Source organism: Acanthochromis polyacanthus, chromosome 21 (genome assembly GCF_021347895.1).
Source record: "Acanthochromis polyacanthus isolate Apoly-LR-REF ecotype Palm Island chromosome 21, KAUST_Apoly_ChrSc, whole genome shotgun sequence".
NCBI lineage: Eukaryota > Metazoa > Chordata > Actinopteri > Pomacentridae > Acanthochromis > Acanthochromis polyacanthus.
The window spans coordinates 19,763,168-19,784,641 of record NC_067133.1 but is presented as its reverse complement, the minus strand read 5'-3'; the positions used below and the strand labels follow the sequence as shown (position 1 = coordinate 19,784,641).

General features: G+C 41.9%; 2 protein-coding genes across 4 annotated transcripts; one reads left to right on the top strand and one right to left on the bottom strand.

Moving 5' to 3' along the window:
• Positions 1–3: 3 nt before the first annotated feature.
• On the bottom strand, positions 4–14,159 carry epn3a (epsin 3a). Of its 3 annotated transcripts, none has more exons than XM_051940895.1 (11): positions 13,876–14,159; positions 11,265–12,012; positions 9,029–9,147; positions 7,385–7,462; positions 6,800–6,892; positions 2,692–2,775; positions 2,348–2,480; positions 1,957–2,124; positions 1,756–1,851; positions 1,441–1,677; positions 4–1,005 (listed from the first exon to the last, which is right to left on the bottom strand). In XM_051940895.1, exons 2-11 carry the CDS (start codon positions 11,854–11,856, stop codon positions 719–721), a joined length of 1,887 nt encoding a protein of 628 aa, XP_051796855.1. In that variant the 5' UTR covers positions 11,857–12,012; positions 13,876–14,159; the 3' UTR covers positions 4–718. The 3 variants fall into 3 exon arrangements, with proteins under 3 accessions (XP_051796855.1, XP_051796856.1, XP_051796857.1); XM_051940896.1 differs by having other exon boundaries at positions 1,957–2,121; positions 13,876–14,158; XM_051940897.1 differs by lacking the exon at positions 7,385–7,462.
• Positions 14,160–19,758: 5,599 nt separating this feature from the next.
• On the top strand, positions 19,759–21,201 carry rasd2a (RASD family member 2a). Its single transcript, XM_022215059.2, has 2 exons — positions 19,759–20,386; positions 20,503–21,201. The coding sequence occupies exons 1-2, from the start codon at positions 19,849–19,851 to the stop codon at positions 21,018–21,020; spliced, it is 1,056 nt and encodes a 351-aa protein (XP_022070751.2). The 5' UTR covers positions 19,759–19,848; the 3' UTR covers positions 21,021–21,201.
• The last annotated feature ends 273 nt before the right edge of the window (positions 21,202–21,474 follow it).

Sequence of the window (21,474 nt, the reverse complement as noted above, 5' to 3'; positions counted from 1 at the left end):
GTGTTGTAATTATACCCTTATATTTGATGAGTCAGTGGTTCACAAGCAATGAATAAAAATCGGATTCATACATTTTTAAATGCTGCCTTGCTTACCATGAATTCCAAAGTGCTTACAGCCCTCCCAAACTATGATTTCATTGAGCAATTTTTGTCACTACAGTAAAAATTATGTGTACACCAATATTTATCATCAGTTCTGGTCCAACAGAAGCTCCACATAGTTAACTGTGTTGATGCAGGAATGCCGCATTCACTGGACAGGTCGCCTCTCAGAAATCTGTCTTTCAAGGAGTCAGAAAATGCAGTGGTCAAATCCATCACCCATTTACCTGGCATTTCCAGCTCAGTTCAGTGACAACAAATCATTACAAATATGTGCTTTTTGTGTAGTTTGTCAGTAAGCAACAGGTTATGACCTTAAGGAAGTTGTACATGACACTACTAGCCTCTGATAAAAATGTGTTATTTCTTTTATGCCCTGTTATCGCATTATTTAAAAGAGGAGAAGGATATGTGGTTGCAGTGGAGGGCAGAACCATCTTGCATCAATCTAAGGGTTACTGTGCTATACAGCAATATAAAAACAACTAAGAATAGATTTTTATTACAAGTCCTCTGGGCTGCAGTTTTGTCTGCAGTTAGAATGATATTTCAAGAGCATAACCTACTGATATCCCCCCTTTTTCTACAATATTTTTCTCCAGTTTAGTTGGTCCTCATAAGAAAGGGTTCTGACTGCTCTGTGCAGACTGTGAGCCCTGAATACTGCCCGAGGAAAACGGCAACAAGGGCTCAGGGAGGTTTCCTGGCAGGTCCAGACCAGGCTGGGTGGGGTGAGTGAGTGATGAAGGGAGGGACGCCCCCTGATGGCTTGTAGGCAGGGGCAAAGAGGCACTGTATGGAAGAGTGGAATGGGGAGCCGCAGAGGTGGAGCTCATCTGATTCAGACTTAGTTTTGGCTGCTCGGGTTGGAATGGATTAGTGGCTGAAGGAGCACTCAGGCCTAGATGGAAAGAAACAAGAAAGGGAAGATTATTTGATTTACTTCAACCACATGTTCCAATTAGACTTACCATTTCTGAGACTGTACCTAGAACCTGATGAATCGATCACTGTTTATGTTTATGTACTGGCAAAATGAAACTTGCATTTAAAAAGGTGTGTCATTAGAAAATAACTACGGAGGTACAAAAAATCTAAAAAGTTCATTGCTGCAATTCTAGACTGAAGTAGGCTTGTATTTCATACAGAGGTAATCTATTTAGCCTACAATACATGTTTGTAAAACAGGAAACAAATAGCAGAAATGTCACATGATTTTCATTTGTTAAATCTACTTTAAGTATAAACTTGCAGCTATCAAAGCAACCACTTCACTGCTATTTCAGTGGGAACCCAGAATGACTGTTGCATCTGCAGTCAATGACACAATACACACCTGATAAAAAGGGGTTCTTGGTCTTTGTTGGGGGGTTTGCTGGGATCAAGGTGTCCAAATTCACCAAAGAAGCTGCTGTGGGGCCCAGGAAGGACTCAGGTGTCCGGCATGTACGAGGGCTGGGCGCAGCCAGGCTTTCTCCGAGACGGGACATGTCGAAGAGCTCGGGGCTGCCACCCCCTCGCCCGTTGACATTAACCTCACCGCCATCCATGGCATCATTAAACAAGTCACCATCTAACAGCAGAAAAGAAGAGACAATGTAAGCATGTGGGATGCACAAAAGCAGACAAAGAATAGTAAGACAATGTTTACCTGAGGGGCTTCCAGCTCGGGGAGAAGGTTCACCGTCTGCTCCCTTGGGTGCTGTTCTTTCTGATGGGGCTGAGAATGGATCAACTCCTGTGGAGGCTACAAACACACCAAAAATGCAACATAATTCAACAGATTTTGATTATCTACACGACTTATCAATTTGAGTGAGGCACGTGAGGGCCTGTAAACACACACACTCACCTGTGTTTGCAGGAAAAGCCCACACTTTGCCTCCAGCGCTGAGGTTGGGGACATTGTTTTGTTGTCCATCCCAAGGGATAGCTGGAGGCTCCCATGGTGGAGGAGGGCTGTTGGAAGTTGGAGGCACCATCCAGGGAGAATCTGCTCTTGGGATGTTGGTGCTACCTTCTTTCACAACGCAGCAGGAATTTAAAAGGCGAAAAGTTTGTTAACATGTGAGCAGTTGAAATTATATTGTACAAATGAAGACTGAGGAGGAATTTCAAACAATACACAGTTATTCAGGGAAAAAAAAGATTATATAAAGTGAATTCCTTGAGCTGACTCCTGATTAGAATGTTCTATCATAACACCACATGCTTTGGTCATGGTGAGCTAACTCAAATCTCACCCAGGGAGTCCCAGGGGTCGGTGCCCCCAGCACCAGCAGCAGCAGCCTGGTGTGGGGCGTTATTCCAGCGTTGGTCACTAGGTGGCGGATCTGTGGGTACTGCAAAAACATCTACCAGGTCCATAAAGGCCGTCTGACCACATAAACAAGAAAAACAATCTGTGTCAGTTCAGCGTATTGCTTCAGTACTTGATATTTGACTTCATCCGGTTTGAAATTTTTTGCAGCTGGTAGTCATATCACTATGGCTGATGCTGGTTCTTAATTAGTAAACACATGTTCCCACCTCTACAGTTATATTTCATCACCCCCATTGAGACATTTCATACCCCAATATTTCATACCCCGCCTTTAGACTCCATTTCTCGTTTGCTTTCCTCCAGAGCTTTCTGGAGCAGCGACTCATCTCCTTGGCGACTCAGTTGCTCCTGTCGACAGATATACAGACACATGGACGCCTTCAGGCATTACAGCTTCTGGCAAAACTCACATATTGTCACATCATAGTATATTTATGACTCGCAGGAACAACAGCAAGCTTGTGTCTTTCATGTGCAACATACAGTGCGCATGCATTTGTCTCACACACTAGAAAATTCTGTGGTCAAAGAGAGGAGAGAGCAGAGCAGAGCATCAGGGTGCTCTCTAACAGAGCAGTTCTATTGTGCTACAGTATATTAGCATAGAGAGAGAGAAAAAGGGAGGGAAGAGACAAAGAGAGGGAGATAGGAAGCGGGGGGTACAAAGGCTGCAGAGATAACACGACAGTGATAGTTATGGAATTTTTAGAAAAGCAGAAGGCCTAATATAAGTTTAACATTTTAAATGAGAGGAGATATCATCAAAAAAAGCAACAAAAAAAAAATAGAGGATAAATCACACTACAATGAAATAAGGTTAAAGAGAGCACCCTATATTATTAAAATCCTAACTTTTGTGTGTCAGATTTAACATTTCAAAACTGCGGATCATAAATCATGTGGATGTTATGTTAAAATATTACAAGTAACAATGTAATACATTTTTTCTGCAGTAACTTCTACAACGTGCATATGCCAAATACGATGTAATTCAACTAAACTCTGTGATGGATGTGGGTGAGAGGAGGATGTTGACCAAGCTCTCATCCATCATGGACAACAGCTCCCACCCGCTGCACCAGACTGTAGTGGAGCTGAGCAGCTCCTTTAGCACGAGACTCAGACACCCTCAGTGCAAGAAGGAGCGCTACCGCAGGTCCTTCATCCCCACTGCCATCAGACTATATAACACTACTGTGTAGTTGTTATTATGTGCAATATTTATTATCTTGTATTTGCACCTTTGGGACTTTTTGCACTCCTCTGTTTTTTGTTCCTAAGAGCCCTGTAACAGTAAATTTCTCCTTTGTGAGATCAATAAAGTCTATCTTATCTTATCTTATCTTATCTTATCTTATCTTATCTTAAACTGCAACACATGATGCTACAAGTTATTTTGCTGCTTGATATAGAAAAGAAAGGTCACACGGTTTTCATTTTCCACGACTAATCTACAATAGATGCTTTATGATACAACATTATTTATTTATTCATTAGACACACTGAGCTTTTTTTTTTAACATTGCTTGCAGGACAAAGAGTTTGTAGACATGCAGGCGCCACATCAGCAAGGAGCGTAATACTGATGGAAATTTTGGTTGCAAAAAACAAATGCAACATCAGTTGTAGTGCTGCACTTTAAATGGAATATTTATCTTGTGCATGATATTGTTTTTCACAGATACATGAACATGATTTACTATGAAGCTGGCACATTAAAAGGCCGTCAGCATCTAGGAAACAGCCTATATAGAAAACAATCTCTTGGTCTCAACTTAGGTAAATCTGACTTTAGAATCCTTAATTTTGCTCTTTTACAAGTAATTCTCAGTCTCACATACTGTGTAGCTTAGTGGGGCTTCTCTATTGTAGCCTGCATGCAAGGTGTTTCGGCAACATGAGTAAATTGCAGTGTTTATCAACTGTACACAAAGTGAAGTGTTTTGGGTGCAGTTCTATTTGCCTCTAGGTGACTCACTAAATTCACGAGAAGAAGAACATTATTTTCAGTCTTTTCTTATTAGAGATGAGTACATTAGTAGGAATATGACAAAAAGTGCATTAAACATCTTTTGTCTCTAAAATCAGTGAATAATTGTAATAAATAAGCTAACTGTGACTTAAATATTGATCAGAATAATTGGTATTATCAGTTTTCCACATTTTTGCAGGCCTCATTATCTGTGCGGAAATATTTCAGCCACAGAAAGGATGATGTTGACCAAAAACAGGCATTCTGTTGGCACCACAAAGCTCTGTATTACAAGTGGAAAGCTAAATCTGAACGCAAGCCAAAGCAAAAACATTTTTGGTGTTACACCCTATAAGAAAGCTTCCAAACAGTTCACATTCAAAGAAAGTCTTCATCATAAAGTAATTTTTCAGTTTTCAGAATTATTTTGTATTTTCTTCGACGCTCCCCTATAAAATCTTTTAAAATTGTTATTCATGTCATCTGATGAAAATTCACAAAATCACATTTTGTATTGGATCATGCAGCCCGAGTTACAAGTGTTTAAAAACTATTATACCATGGTCTGGGTGAATCCTTGATTCTGATTGGCTGTTGGGCGTTGATTAATTTTGTATATTCCGCACGGTTAGGAAAGTAGTTCCGATCAAACAGCCTAATTGTTAAAAATCTATGCGCATGTTGGTTACCTTGGCAACGCGTCTAAACGATAACGGTGAGACAGCAAGATACAACCATCGATTTACTAATAAAACCACTACAGACAACAGGCAAGACATGGATGATTTTAAAGTTTCATTTAACCTTCTTGGCGAGTTAGACAATTTTGATGATTGGGATGCAGCGGAGGAGAAAGGGGGTGTCAACACTCTGGGAAACATGCTACAAAGCATCAGTAAAGAGGTCTGTGTAGCTTGCATTATAATAATATTATTAATATAATTAGGCTTATTATTATTGCTTCCTGGCTGTGTATTTATTTGGCTATTTTGTGTTTCTAAGGTGGGTCTATCGCGGATCTATACTAACCATTGCCTCCGGAGCACGGCTGTGGGCAGACTATCAGATGCTGGGTTGGAAACGCGTCAGATTATGTCTGTTACGGGTCATCGAAGCGAGAGTAGCTTGCAGGCTTACTGAGCTCCATCCATCCAGGAGAGACGACAGTGGTGCAACATTTTATCTGCGCACAACGTCCCAACCATGGTCCCAAGCAGCGCTCAGCAAATCCGTCCTTCAAACGCCACGATGGACATGTCAGTATCAATGTCCAATTTCACAATTAACGGGAATGTTTCATTCAATTTTAAATAATTTGTTGCCTTTATTTTTCATTGTCTCATTCTTAATAATTTATTGCTTGATATGTAAATAATTTGTTGCCTTTATTTTTATTGTCTCATTCTTAATAATTTATTGCTTGATATGTAAATAATTTGTTGCCTTTATTTTTATTGTCTCATTCTTAATAATTTATTGCTTGATATGTAAATAATTTGTTGCCTTTATTTTTATTGTCTCATTCGTAATGATTTATTGCTTGATATTTAAATGATTTGTTGCCTTTATTTTGTATTCTCATTCTTAATAATTTATTGCTCGCTATAGTTTGTTTCCTTTATTTTTTGATAGTCTCATTCTTAATATCTTGCTTCACATTTAGATGTTTCCTTTCTGTTTTTGCTGGTTTGATTTTTTAATTATTTATTGCTTAATATTTAAAAAGTTCGTTGCCTTACTTGTTTGATCTTGCTTGATAAAGGATACAGATATTAGAATACAATGGAATTACAAAACTAGCCTATCTGTGTTGGATTCTTTGAAACAAAAATCCACATCATCCTCAAGCGGGAAGCGGTTTTTCCTGCGCGTTGGGTACGAGAGGTAGATCAAAATAGCAAGGCACATGAGGCTTCAAAATCCCGCCTCTTTTGCTGTCTTCATTCATTGGGAGGTGAGCGCTAATTCAGAAGCACATAGCAAGAATTGGAAAAACAGCTTTAGGCACTTTAGTACCAAGAGAAATGGTTACCTTGACAATGTGTATCAACAAAAGACATAAAAATAGTCCTTCTTGAGCAAAACGAATGATTATAACAGCAAAAATAGCATTAGTGTGTTGCCAATTTGTTTAATATTTATAATTGTTAATGACCATGGTATAAGAGGGATAATGCCCTCCCAGGCGTGCGGTTATACGATTTATTTATATCCCTTACATAATTAAAATGGACAACTGAGGCAAGTCTGAATGTGGCTGTTTGAACTAGTTCACACCGATCTGACCAATTAAGACTATCCGCAGCTGCAACTACACAAGTTATAAGTTTGTTACAAGTGTAATGCCAGGTTTTCTCAGTATCTCCACAGCGGTTCAGTGCCTCCCCAGTGTGAGTTTACCTGCTGGTGTTCCTCCTTGCTCAGGCTCAGGGCTAGCTGGAGCTGGGTTTCCTCGTCCATGTCCACGGTGGCAGCAGGTGGATGTTGGACTGGCTGAGAGATTGTTAACCAAGGAGGAAACTGCAATCAGTATTTGATCAATTAAAGTCTAAATTCTGCTTCAACATGATCACAGTACGTGGCATGCAATTCTACAGCCATCTCATAGTAAAGGGGTCAGTCCCTTTGCCCTTCCCTGACACCACACCAGAAGGTCAGCACCAGGTCGAAGTGACTGAGATGTGTGTCTCAGACAACTGGACTGAAGGGAAGAAATCTAGTGGTTAGTAAAACAGAAGGATGACGTTACAATTGTTTAACATCTACAGAAAGTTACATGTCCTTTTTGCTGTTTAGAAGTGAGTGAATGATGGAGGTCACAGGTTGAATCGAGGGAGGAGACAACATGAGTAGTACATGCAGCTGTTTCTCACAGGAAGAATGACTGAGCTGTGAGGTTGGTTTTAGTGGACAGAGCAACAGGAGATGTGCTAGAGGGCAAAGGATGCATAGGAAGAGTCATCCCTTGTCCCACCATACTTGTACCTTCTGGGCCTCCTCCTTGCTGAGACTCATAGCGATCTGGAGCTGGGTCTGCTCATCAATATCCACTGTGGGAGGTGGCTAGGGTCAAGCAGGAAGGATTAGGAGGAGGACTAATCAAAGCATGCTTGAATTTTCTGAAGTGACTCATTACGAGGTCTTTTAAATAATCCAACAATTATTTTAAATTATTTCTTTAGCTTGGAAAATCCAAACTGAATCTCCATGTAATCTCCTATCTCCATGTTAGGAGATACAGGAGAGTCAGTTTGGCATTGGGCGGATTGAATCGCGTTTCCCTCCCGGTACAGTTTGGTACGACCAATCATAGCACGGGAGGCGGGAGTTAATGCTGCGTCATCTTCAGCGCCTGAATTACCCATAAAGATGATGCCGGAGGAGGAGGAGGGGGGCCAAAGCGAATCTTTTTGTGGTCTCTTGGCGTTTTGGATGGCGTTAGTCGTTGCCTCTTTTCACTTGACGTTTCCGATGATGAGGAGGCAGTGGATGGCTCGTTACTTTCGGCTTCTTGCCATTGTTTGTACAGAGGAAAATCCCGTTCCAAACGAGTGAGTAAATTTAAGCAACTTTTACACATACACACCGACTTGGTTTGGCGCCGATTTAAAGTTATTCCTAACACCGCTAATCGTTCGGAAGGAGTCTTTTGTTGCGTAGCCTTTTCAAAAATAAGTGTTGTACTTGAGAGTACCCCATGTATTCGCAGATTTTTGTGACAAAAACGGCAGTAATCATTCACCGCGACGCTTTCTCGGCTGCATGCCATTGTTGTTTGGACTACATGGACTTCAAGGTCGATTTGTTTGTGCGTCACATCCGTGTTACGCTGATTGGTTCTTTCTCGTTCAAGCTGCATTCGTTAGCCCCTCCTTTTTGAAATCGTCTCGTATCATCACAATGCCAGACTGGCTTTATTTGTATTTATATTAATACAGAAATAAAGTCAGTCTGGATTTTCCAGGCAATTATTTCTTATAAAGAGAAGAACAAATGTATGGATCTCAATTTCTTATCAAATTCACAGTTGATTCCTCTGATTCCAGAAATGGAAGCTGCTGTGTGCTACAGTATCCCATAGAAGCTGAGCGGAAGTCTAAGCGGGCAGTGGCTGCCCTTGCCTTTGAGACTAGGGCAGGCTGTGGATGCTTCGGAAAGGATCGATGCGCACATCCTGTCTGGCTTCTCACTCTTTCACTCACAGCTTCCTCACTCTTCAGCACACTGATTGGCCAAAGTGCCATTATTGACTACATCACAGATCTGATGATATCACTTTCTGTTAACAGTTCTGGGAAATGGTGGCCCAGAAGACAAAGGGAGTAAGCAGTGCTTCACCACCATGGCAGACAGTGTTTGAGCATGTGTGTGTGTGTGTGTGTGTGTGTGTGTGTGTGTGTGTGTGTGTGTGTGTGTGTGTGTGTGTGTGTGTGTGTGTGTGTGTGTGTGTGTGTGTGTGTGTGTGTGTGTGAGTGAGTGTGCCATTTAATGTTTTACTACACCATTACATGTCAGCAGCAGCACAGCTAAGAAGCCTCTTTCTGTCAGACGCATGTGCTTTAAGGATGACGGGTTTGTCTTCAGTGTGTGTGTCTGTGTGTGTGAGTGTGTTGTTTCACTTAGAGGTACCTTTTCACTTTCTTCTCGGCTCATAGCCAGGGCCAGCTGCAGCTGCAACTCCTCTTCTCCACTGGTCGCTGGTCTTGCTTGTTCCAGGTCTGGGGCAAGTGGAGGAGAGGAAGAGGAGGCTGCAGGGGTAAAGAAAGAGCAGGAGAGAGTGTGTTTTAGGGAGGAGTGGAAAGCAAAGGGATGGATGAAGGAAGGAACATTAACAGATGGAGGGGAGAAACAAAGAAAGAAACACTTTAGGCTGATTTTTAGGGTCAGGAAAGAGCTGGCACTGTTTTTGCATGTTAATTTTCCACTGCCTGTTGTTTCGGGCCTTTGCTGGCATGCCTCGCCACAGTCTGCCTAACTCTGCCTGCACTGAGAACAATGATGTGGCTGTGTGAGTTAGGTTGGCGGTGGGGGAGAGGAATGGACGGATTGGAGTGGGGCCCACCTTATTACCCCGAATCCTCTGGTTAGGTTTTGCAGGACTGAGGACCAGATTTAGGGGCAGTAATGGAGGAGGGGGGGCTGGCAGTATACCAGTCTGGGTGCCAAGTTGTGGGTCACTGGGGTAAAAGAGGGAAGCAGGCCACACGTTGGCAAAGTCAGGTCTCAGAAACCAATAATTTCCACTGAGCTGCCCCTCAATATCAAATGTCTAAGCTGGAATACTTGTTGGCAATTAGCTGCTGCCAACCTCCTGACCCCCCCACCCATGCCATCCGTCAGCATTTTGTCCAACCGTCCGCATGCTTCAGTGACTTGAAATCCCCAAGAGACCACCCTTATCCTCGTTTTTTGTCTTAGGAATCATCTAAACCAACTGTGCTGTTGTGCAAATACTTGAATTCGTGCACAGACACACGCACGCACGCACACACACACACACACACACACACACACACACACACACACACACACACACACACACACACACACACAAGCATTTAAACACCTGCAGCACACCTCTAAAGACATCCGGGAGCTTTTTTAAAGGCATTCCTATCTAGATGAATTATTGGTTAGGATTTCTGGGGTGTGATATTGTTATGGTTATCTAGCATGAAACAGGCCTCTGTCTAATAAATCGAGCTCCTAATTTAACATCACTGAACCAGAGACCTAGAACTTGACGTTGGTTACTGGCCACATGTTTCCACTGGCACTCATTGTGGCTCAGAAAAGTATGCAAGTAATGTCTTTCAAGTGGAAAATATGCTGAATAAAAAGGACTTTTGGCTGACTAGTGGTAATAAAACCGCTAGATACTGCCTCATCTGTGGCTACGTCTCCGTGTTCTTCAAAAACATCCAAACATGAAAGAGCAACTCGTGTCTTTATGAAGCCACAGCTCTGCTACTGACTAACACCCTTAATAAACACCATACACCACACAGACCGCACAAATGCCAAAGTTTATGGTACACGCTATTCAAACCACACTTACAAATGATGCACACAGCTACCAGATGCATTTACACATTGTGTTTTCCAGTCATAAGTCAGTGACATCAGCTGTTAGATGCCGACACACTCAGGTATCACTTCGTTCTTATGTTATCAGGCCACCAAACCAGTTGCATAATGGACAGTATAACCACAAGTAAACATGGTTGCCAGTTGTGGTTTTATGTTAAAGAGAGACAAGCACAAACAGGGCCTCCTCTCTTTTGTAAATCCTGTTTAGCTGATGTGACTGAAGAGTAGAATGAAAGGAATGCAGATGTCCAACCATGAGCAGAAAGCAAAACTGAAATTTTTTTCTATTATAACACAAGGAACAAGCAATACACTGTCAAGGCTCGAACGTCGGAATGCGCTGCCGGTATAAAAATAGCATCTACATCTGTGAGAAATCACAGGTGAGAGCTAACTGATCTGCTCATCACAAAACTCAAATGCTGGGCAGAGAGTACTAACACAAAATTGGCAGTTCGTTAAAAAATTGCCTTGTTTTCCTATTTCTGTCAACTGGAAATTCTCGGCTGACTAGCCAACGGAAAAGTCAGTGAATTCTTTTATTCTGTTACTTTCGTCATTCATAATAGTTCATCTGAATTTGTCTGACAGACTTGTCACCAACAAAACTCGTGACTTGTCATGTGTGCAGCCTGGACAGATGACAGGTCGCATACCACAGGAAATATTCAGGTATCTGTCAGCTCACTGTGTGCTTTGAGGAGCCAAAGTAATGTTACATGAGCAGGTATGTGTGCTTTTGTTTCGTAACGGGTGCATAGTCCCTGCTACTCACAGTGGAAAGAGGCTGGTGAACCTCTGCACCTGCTGAAATCATCCCCGTACATCCCAGCCGAACTGGCCGTGTGGCGTCCCGGGTACGGAGGAGGCATGGATCCAGGGCCTAAGCTACTGGTGACCCCCGCCATGCGCGTCTTGGTCTTCAGTGCCTGGCTCCTCTCCTTTTTCAGCTTCTCCTCATCCCTCAACAGAGCCACCAATTGTTTCGCCTTCTCTCGGACGTTGACACCCTGGTCACGTCCGTCTCGATCTATGTACTGGAAGTCTCTCAGTGTCTGAATGGTGTATATGTTCTCCCGGCACTCCTGGGCCACTCGCTCAGATCCCGTTTTGATCAAATAGTCCAGCAGGGTGAGCGCCTTGTAAACGTGCCTCCAGTTTTTTCCGTGATCGTTGAGCCTCTTCCAGATCATGCCCATGACCTCGGTGAAAGCCACAGCGTTGAAGGTCAGGTCTGCAATTTCAGACATGAGCGAGCTGGGGGGTCCCCAGTGGTCGTTGGAGGTGGCCTCCCGGACCTTGATCTCGGCCTCTGTGTAGTTGTTGACCATGTTTTTCATCTGGCGACGGAGCGATGAGGTCTGCATGATGGCAGTAGTGTTTCACAGGCGGCAAAGGGAAGTCTAACAGCAGGCCAGCCCACTGCGATGCCTTCGGCAAGGTGGTGTGTTCGGTTCAGTAGAAAAATGCAATAAAGAAAAGGCCTCCTGGAAACTTCAGTGACGTCCACAAGTGTGTTCTTGCTGCAAAGACACAAAGATATTTTCAGTCGGTACAGGGTGTATTATTCTTATGTAAAATATTAACAAACCACAAACACAACACATCCTCACAGCTGTTACTCCTTTTGCGTGGCTTTACCTCGACATTAGTGACTACAGCTCAACTGTGCCACATTTTCTCATTCATTGGTTGCGTTTGGAAGAAGAGAGGAATAAATCAGCACCTCCAAGCGCTGTGAAACAAAACACCTGGGCTCAGTTTTCCCTGAAACATCCTGAAGAGCTCTGCATACAGTAAGCTGTTCCGACGTGAGCACCAATCAGCTTGAAAACCATTTCCTGATTTTAATTTTCCAAGATAAAATTTTCTTCCCATTAAAGCAAATATTTGTTTCAGAATCGACCTGACTGCAGAGACTAATATTCCAATCTGTTGGTGTTGAAATCTGTGTTTTACCTTTGAGTGTTATCAGAAACTGGAGGAGCTCCACCTCTCCTGTTTTTATGACCTCATTACGTCACCACAGCAGCAGCAGCAGTCGAGCTTTAAAGCATTTCAAGGCTCACAGCTGAACTCCTACACAAATACTCACCAGAGTCACCAGTCGTTTAATGTTTTCCTGTCACTTTGACCTGGACATTAGACTGCTTTGTCTTACATAGTTAGGGGAGTAGTCAGTGGAACTGATAGCCGTCTCCTCAACTTAACTAAGCACTGAAATGCATGAACACGAAGGAGGAGTCTGTACCTTTAGGAATCAATAGCCTGTGCCATGAGTAAGCATTTTCAAAACTTTAATAAGGGGGAAAGGGATGAGACATGAGATTCTAATGCACCATATCGACCCATTGAGTCACCGAAATATTAAATAAAGCAAAACAGGTGTAAAATTCCTGTTGTGATTCAGTGAACAGTGCAAATGTTAACTTTTCTCAAAAAACACCAGGTGTACCTACATATAGGATGACAGCACTGACTCTGAAATATCTGCTATACCATGAGAGGCTTCTGTGTGCTGCAAGAAGACTGTAAATAGACAAAGTGGTAGTGAGAGTCAAAATGGTTGTGGCTCAGAGGATCGCAACCAGTTAAACTTAAGCGGTGACCAGTGCAGGCCCCATTATTGCCTAGCTACCCAGATTCCTCAGATTGCTCAGCTGGATTCCATGTGAGGAATACCTAGAGTGTAAATGGGCCTTTCCTGTACATGAAAGTCAGTTAAGAAGAGAAAGGGGTTTTAATACATATAATGACAGAGCGAGCAATGCTTTTACAGTGGCATCAAAGAATTTGTGGGGCAGTTAAACACTCCCCCTGGCCGGATTTCTTACTCAGTCCGGATGCCTCCATTACTGTCACAGCCATAATGAAGATATTAGTAAAGTGGAAGAGGCCCCACAGGTTTATTAACTATCAAACTTAAAACATTTACACCAGAATTTTTTTTTCTCAAATTGTTTAACTTATGACCTTGATATTTTGCTAAATTCTTCATATATAGTTTGGATTATTTGGATAATCTGTGGGCGTCTTGCCGATTCCTCTTTATATAGGAAGCAAACTAAAACTGCTCCCAGATCAGGCCTACATGCTCGCCAGGTATGTTTAACTATCTCCTAAAAAAATATGTGGAAAAACACGGAACCGCTGTATGAAAACACGGGTTTGAGTTATTTCCCTGACATGTCCTTTCTGTCCCAAACTAGGACGACTGGGGCCATTATTGCGTCAAGTGGGAAGATCGGGGGGTAGCTGAAGTGTGCGACCGTGACTCAGCCATGTTTCCGAGTTTTTAAAGTTAAAACCTTCGACGAAACAAAAAGGAAACGGTAAAAAAAACCGCAACGAGCCGCTCCGTCGCTGCCACTTTCCCCCCTGCTTACCTTCATGTCATAGCGCGTCAGCGGGGTCCCAACTTGGGGAGGCTTCGGGCGGAATAAGAGACGCCTCCGCCTCTCGACATGTCCCGGAGCTTTCGGACAGAGTGTGGAGAGGTATTTAGAGCACAAAGGAAGGGGAACAAGATCCGAAGAGAAGTGCTCGGGAGGAATCCGAAGCGCGGCGGTGCTGTTTTGTTATCAAAACTAAGTTGTGCGTGTGCGTATACTGAGCCTGCAGATGGCACAGCCCCCCTGGAAACACACACACACAGTAAAAAATGGATGGAGAGGGAGGGAGGGAGGCCTGCTCGGTGTATGCAGAGTCAGACTTAACCCTTTCACTGCCGCATGGAAAAACGTGCTGACTGAAGCAGGTGATCCAAGCGCACCTACTTTGAAATTACGCACAGAGTCTATGTATTTAGAGGCTCAAAGGAAAATAAATCACTGACTGAACAACAGCTTGCATCTGCTCAGGTAAACCCAACAACATCCTGTATCTAATATCCCACAGGACAACAACCATCTTGTATTAAATTGCAAGAAATCTGTGCCCAAAAAAATCCCATCACATCAAATATTACAGAACACACGCCCTACAGGCATAAAATGTAATGATACTGCTCTGGGAAGTAAAGCAAATATGCCACCACAGAATGAGATAAGGTACCCTTTAAGTTCCCACAGATATAATAGAAAGGCTACAACACTTGGTGAGTGAACATGTTTTCTCAAGGGAGGCCTACAGAGAACCACACTTCCTTTTCAGCAGCCTCATCCTTGCATTTCTGCTCTTTACTTATTTATCACCACTAATGGGATGTTGTCCAGAGTCACATCTTTATGCATTATATAAGGCCAAAGTCTTCTCTGCGTGTTCACTTGGGCTCCGATTCAATCAGAAACGCAGAGTTGTCTACATATACATACAAGGAAAATCATATTGTGATGTTGAGCGAGGAGTGATTTCCTAACTGGCTGAGGGAGAAGCAGCAGGGGAAGAACAGTAGGTCGAGTTATGGTAGAGTGAGCAGGATATACAGGAAATACCAGCTCCACCTTGAAACAACAAACACACTCTTGGAGACATGAAGAGGGCAAAGTACAACGAAATCATAAAGAAGCAGAGTGAAAAAGGCTCGGAAAACTTTTTCCTAATAATGTCTGAAAGAAATTTGTAGTGTAGATTGACTTCACATTTTTCTTGCTGCTGCTCCCTGTTTCATTTCCATGTGACTCTCACTGATCAGGTCAGTGGAGCTAAACTTTATATACCTCCTCTGTCCCTCCTCCTATGTCTTGGCACCCTATGTCTTTATTTCTCCTGAAAACAGATGCCTGAACCTTCTTTGTTTCCCAACAAAGGCGTGATGAGGTCAGTGCAGGGGGGACATGCAGGCGAGGTCTGGGAAAACAGAAGAGGGGGTGGAGAGTGGACGGCCTACAGTGACATCACACAGGAGAGGAAATCTGACTTTTTATTTGGGTGTGTGTGAGTGTGTGTAAGAGCACATGCATTACTCATGTTGTAAGAACATAAATCTGTTTATACAGACAGAATGTAGGGACACATCTCCTTTTGAGGACAAAAAGTTACTCCCCATTCTGTAAACCATTAAAATTAAGAGTGCAGATATGTTTGTAAGTTTAGGGATGGACAAAACGTGATTATGTTTGGGATAATTGTCAAGGAAATGAGTATCAATGAGTGAAGCACAATGAAATGAAACACAGTTGTGATAGATCAAGTTTTTTTTTTCTTTCCATAATTTAACAAACTGGTTGTTGCCTTAAAAGTGACACCTGATGTGGTCAGTTTCTGTCCACTCAAGGATCCATCCATTCTCTATACACCGCTTTATCCTCACTAGGGTCACATGGGGTGCTGGAGCCTATCTCAGCTGACTCGGGCAAAGGAAGAGGACACCCTGGAGAGGTCGCCAGTCTGTCACAGGGCTACAATCACACCTACTGACAATTTAGAGTCATCAATTAACTTCAGCATATTTTTGGACTGTGGGAGGAAGCCAGAGTACCCAGAGAAAACCCACACATGCACAGGGAGAACATGCAAACTCCATGCAGAAAGATCCCAGGCCGGGACTCAAACCAGGGATCTTCTTGCTGCAAGGCAAAACTGCTAACAACTACTCCACTGTGCAGCCCGACTCAAGGATCAAGAAGCTTCATTGTATCTTTTTTTATTTACTGCCCTCTAGTGGCAATGCTTTGTTGCTGTTGTTGTTGCTATGGTGGTTATTGTGATATTTAAATAATAAATCCTCACGCTGCTCTGATGTTAATTTCTAAGCAAAGACATCATCTAAAATGAGTTGATATAGTCTGAAGCATGTCATTAAAGATTGCTGAGTAAAACCCTACAGGACACACAAGTAAGTCCTGGACGAACAGGATTATTCCTTGATTTCGAAACAGATAAAATGCAAGATGAGTAAAATAAAGGTGGAATATCAAAGATTCTGCACTATTTCTAAGTCACCAATCAAATAAAGCAAATCTGTGGGACTGACCATGTTGACTCTTTGATTAAAAAAAAGAGAAACAAGTGTTTTCTGCAGTTGTATGTTGTATCCTTCCATTAACCTCCTCAGATCCAAGCTTTGGTTTGGTTTGCATTTTAGTTTTTTTCTACTTACTTGGAATAAGAAGTAACCAATAAATATAATAACTGGATAATATCTAATATCTGATTATTATGTTTATTACATTTACATATATACATTTTACTAGATTTACATTGTTATTACTATTATTATTATTATTATTATTATTTGTAGTAGTAGTATAAGCAGCAATATTAGTATTATTATTAGTATTAACAATATGCCCTGTTGGGAAAAAAAAATCAAAAAACAAAAACATGTCCACATATGTGGACGGCAGGTCTTAAGAGGTTAAATCAGCATTTACGCGACACTCAAGTGAATCTGATCTGTGGATCAAAGGCTTCTTCAGGTGAATCAACTTGCAGCCATTTTGTATCCATTATAAATACACCACTCTTCCAAAGTTTGTGGTCACCCAGAAAATTCCACGTTTTCCATGAAAACTTACATTTTTATTTATGTGCTACCACAATTGCACATGGGTTTTCTAATCATCAGTTAGTCTTTCTACACAATTAGCTAACACAATGTAGCATTAGAACACATGAGTGATGATTCCTGTAAATGTTCCTCTGTACCCCTATGGAGATATTCTATTAAAAATCAGCCATTTCCAGCTACAATAGTCATTTACCACATTAACAATGTCTAGACTGTATTTCTGATTCATTTAATGTTATCTTCACTGAAAAAAAAACTGCTTTTCTTTCAAAAATAAGAACATTTCTAAGTGATCCCAAACTTCTGAGCAGTCGTGTATTGCCGTGCTTTATGTTACAAGCAGAGCATTGTATCAAAAGTGTCAATTCATGGTAAGACTGTAGGTCTCTAAAACCTACAGGAAGTGGATCAGTGCTATCCAAAGCACAACCAAACAGAATAAAAGTTACCACACCATCAGAAAATCAATCCATGGTGCTGGTTTCACTGAGAGGTTTAGAACTTCATCACAGATAGAGAATATAAGACTACTAATAACAACAGTCCTGTCAAAAGAATACTGCCACATATAGGAGATGAGCTGAAGAGTCTCTCAGTCACTTTCAGGATAAGAAATAAGGCCAATGTTTGGACAAGACATAGCAGCATTTCACAGTGGACTACACCAGGACCAAGCAGCACTCCAGGCTCCATCTGCTCTAGTTTGTATCTTCATGGAGAATGATTCACAGAAGGATAACAATCTCAGTCACATTTAAAACCACTGCAACAACTACTTGAGGATTGGGAAATTTGTGTGCATTTTTCAGAGATTTAACTTTTCATTCAAATTGCTAAAAGCTAGTATTGTAACTGTAACAAAACAGTCATTCATTAAACAATTCAAAACAAATGCAAAGTAGAAGTACACTGTAAAAATGAAAGTTTTAACCATTTTTAAAGGCTTTTTCATTTCATTAAATTAGAGATAACAACCAGTAAAAACACAGAAAATAAAAATAACGTACATGTTAACTCTAAAATCACAGCCCAAAACTGTAAGTGTTGTTCACATCAAAATCTGCATTTTTTAAAATGTTTTTTGTGCTACATTTGATTTTAAAATCACACTTTTGTTGTTTTTTTTACTGTATTTAAATGAACAAATATACAACTATTATGCAAATATTTATTGTCATTTGAAAGAAACATAAATATGTATAATAATAAATAGTAAATTATCAAATATTATCTAGTAAAATTGCAGATAAAAAAGTATTAATTTTCATGTAGACTGCAAAAGAAAAGCCTAAATCTGAAATCTGTATTTTTATAGACTGTAATTTCTCTATTTACACCATGTGACAATAAACTTACACTATTTTACTGTATTGAAATTTGCTGAAAATACCATTATTTTAAACATATTTACAGAGATTTTGTAAATGTGAAAACATATTTTTTTCTGGCATCATAGATTCTAGAGTTTTATTGCATTTGCTGGATTTTTTTTTTTTACAGTGTATCCAAAGTGGGCTCAAACTCTTAGATCTCAGTGTGTATCAGTAGACATATTTCTAATTTTTTAGAGAACATTTTGCCCCATTCTCTGTGTTTACTGCAAATAACATTGCATTAGATGCTTCAAACACATTACAAAATGCAGCTACTCCTGTTGCATTTTCCATCACAACATAACTTTCAGCTGCAGCATTAACTGCACTTGTTGAAATGATTCCGCTCCATCCATGGCAATCAGCCAGGCTTCTCTGTACTGCTGCTTATCCAGCCAATTCTTCAGTTTTCCATGAAGAAACCAATATGTGGGCTGTTCATTCAGCGTGCCCTTGGTTTTTGAAAAGGATCATTTATAAAAGAGAAGCCACAGCTTTACAGCATATTCTGGTTTCTGCAATAAACTGACAAGTTACTTGGTGCTGTTTAGTAGGGAAGTGTTTCATTTCCTTCAGCTTTCACTGTGTTCTCTTCCTTCATCTTTGCACTATTTTGTTTCAAATGAATGCACTCATGCTATTCTCAATATATGTAAAAGTTTGATTTATGGCCCCTGAGAGGCTCCCAGCTGCTATGGATGTGTCTTTATCCAGTGGAAAACAACATCAGGTTAGTTGGAGCCGGTGATGCTGCAGAGGACTCATCATCATCAGGCTCAGTGAATCATAGAGCACAGACTGAGCTGTGCCCTGAGTTTCAACACTGAGAAAAAGTCGTGATCATTGCTGAAAAATAAGGAGCTTGTATGGAAGTGCTCTTCATATAGGCCTCATTAATAATGACATGTCAACTATGCTACTGTGTGTGGATGTATTTTCAAGTGGTAGGTGAACATACTGAGAGCTGAAAAATGTAAAATCCAGCAAATAATTACTGTCACCATGACAGCTTTGCAAACAATGAACGTAGAATTAACGTAATTATTTCGGGTTTACGCATCACTTCCAGTGTCCATGACTACTGAACAATTATCTCTGTCCATTTATCCGAAATGAGACAGGTAACACCTGCATTAAAAGCTACCAAAAATAGAAAAAGCACATCTAGTTAGGTCTGAACAGTCCAGAATGTTTTATTTCTCTGTGTGTTTTTCTCCGAAACAAACGTCCAAATGTAGTTGAAGCTGGATAATTTTGGACATATTTGAAGAGCTGCAGTGCACCAAGTGATAGTAATACTCCCAGATTTATACAGAGAAGGAAAATTGCAATGTTTTTCAGAGGCAATGGGTGAGGGGGCTTCATGCTTCTATAAAAGGAATGTATTCTGGATGAGCCCGCGGTGACGCAGAAAGTGTGCTTGGTGAGGGTTTATAAGAGAGGACGCTGTGCGCTCTTACAGTGGACACATGGGCAAGCAACTGGGTCGGTCAGATTTTTGAGAGCCTCTAGGAGACGCTTGAAAGAACATAGAGATGAACGCAACCGAGAAGTTTCACCTTCCCGTTGACGGCATCCTCAAAATGTTCAACTCTCTCCCCGAGCATCACCAATCACGCATTACGCACACAGCTCACCAGACCCTCACCCCAGTCCTGCAGCACCCCAAAGTCTCAAACATAACGAAGACGGGCATGGGCATCATCAAAACCGTCAAAGGCTGCTGGAGGCAACAGGATGGCAGAGTTGGATCGAGTAGATCCTCGAGTTCTGGGAACCGGCAAGTATCAACTGATCGACTCCCCAAAAAACGGTCCGTGGATCGGCTGGAGTTGGGTCTGACCAAGCCCAGGAACTGTCACAGGATAGTTGTGCTTGGGGCGCCCAAAGTAGGCAAAACCAACATCTTGCAGAGGTTCTTGGGGAAAGAATTTCAAGAGCAATATGAACCCACAATCGAGGATTTCCACAGAAAGCTGTTCCACATAAGAGGGGAGACGTATCAGATTGATCTTCTGGACGCAGCGGCTGAGAAGGACTTCCCTGCGAAGAGGAGGCTATCCATACTGACAGGTGAGGAATCTGTAGAGATATTTAGTTTTTTCTATGTGTTTAAAGTTAAATATATACTATAATTATGCCCTTAAATGGATATTTAATAACCAAACTGATGTTTTTTTCCCCTCCAGGAGACATTTTCCTGCTCGTCTTCAGTCTGGATGACAGAGATTCTCTGAATGAAGCCTGTGAGCTGCTCAGAGAGATCAAAGCTGCAAAGGCAAAACTACTGAAATCAAAACATCCAGCCAAAGTACCAGCCGTGATATGTGGCAACAAATCGGACCTGGACGCACAGAGAGTGGTGAGACGGTCCGAAGTGGGAACGATCCTCGGCGAGGACCTCCCGTACTTCGAAACTTCTGCTAAAAACGGCACCGGACTGGAGAGTGTATTCAGAGCTCTCGCCTCTCTCGGCGGACTGCCAGACGAGACGAGTCCGTCTCGACACCAGATCATATCCATCCCCACTTACCAGTCGCTGTGCGTCCGCCAGCGAGGCAGGAGAGGGAGCCGCACGCCGGAGCTCGGTGCGCCCTGCGCCGCCGTGGACCCTCTGGCGCGCAGACCGAGCTTCTCCAGCGACCTGCGGCTGGTGCTTGGATCAAGCACCAAACACAACAAACCCGAGAAGTGTCAGATTCAATGAATTGTGAGGCTTCTCGATAAACAAATTGTAGCAGTAAGCTGCAATATCATAAATGTAAGGAGTTATACTCCGTAGCACCTGGCTGGACCGTGGTGCATTTCTTTTTTCTGTTTTGTACACATATATATGAGTGTATTATATCATCCTATAATAAAAGTTGAATATTACTTATTGTCATAAATGCTTTCTTGTCATCTATTCCATCAGTCAGTCAATTATAGACACAGTCCATTTAAGAAACAAGGAGATAGAGAGACATTGTTGTGTCATGGACGTAAGCAGTCATTTCATCTCAAGTGATGATGCAAAACCCGATCATAAGTGTGTGGGAGGGAGCTCAGCTACGCAAGATGATGACTCAAACAGAGACCTTAAGTGTCTTTTAATGCTGTTAGACTTGAGGGATTGTTCACCCAGAGCGCCCACGACGTTGTGAATAGCATCAAGGACCGAG

Excerpts from the sequence above, each read along its gene's own strand:
- epn3a (XM_051940895.1), bottom strand. The coding sequence starts at position 11,856 with ATGCAGACCTCATCGCTCCGTCGCCAGATGAAAAACATGGTCAACAAC. Across the intron at positions 9,148-11,264 it reads TTCACCAGCCTCTTTCCACT|CCTCCTCTTCCTCTCCTCCA; the intron begins GTGAGTAGCAGG and ends TTACCCCTGCAG. Across the intron at positions 6,893-7,384 it reads GCAAGGAGGAGGCCCAGAAG|CCAGTCCAACATCCACCTGC; the intron begins GTACAAGTATGG and ends ACAATCTCTCAG.
- rasd2a (XM_022215059.2), top strand. The coding sequence starts at position 19,849 with ATGAACGCAACCGAGAAGTTTCACCTTCCCGTTGACGGCATCCTCAAA. Across the intron at positions 20,387-20,502 it reads GAGGCTATCCATACTGACAG|GAGACATTTTCCTGCTCGTC; the intron begins GTGAGGAATCTG and ends TTTCCCCTCCAG.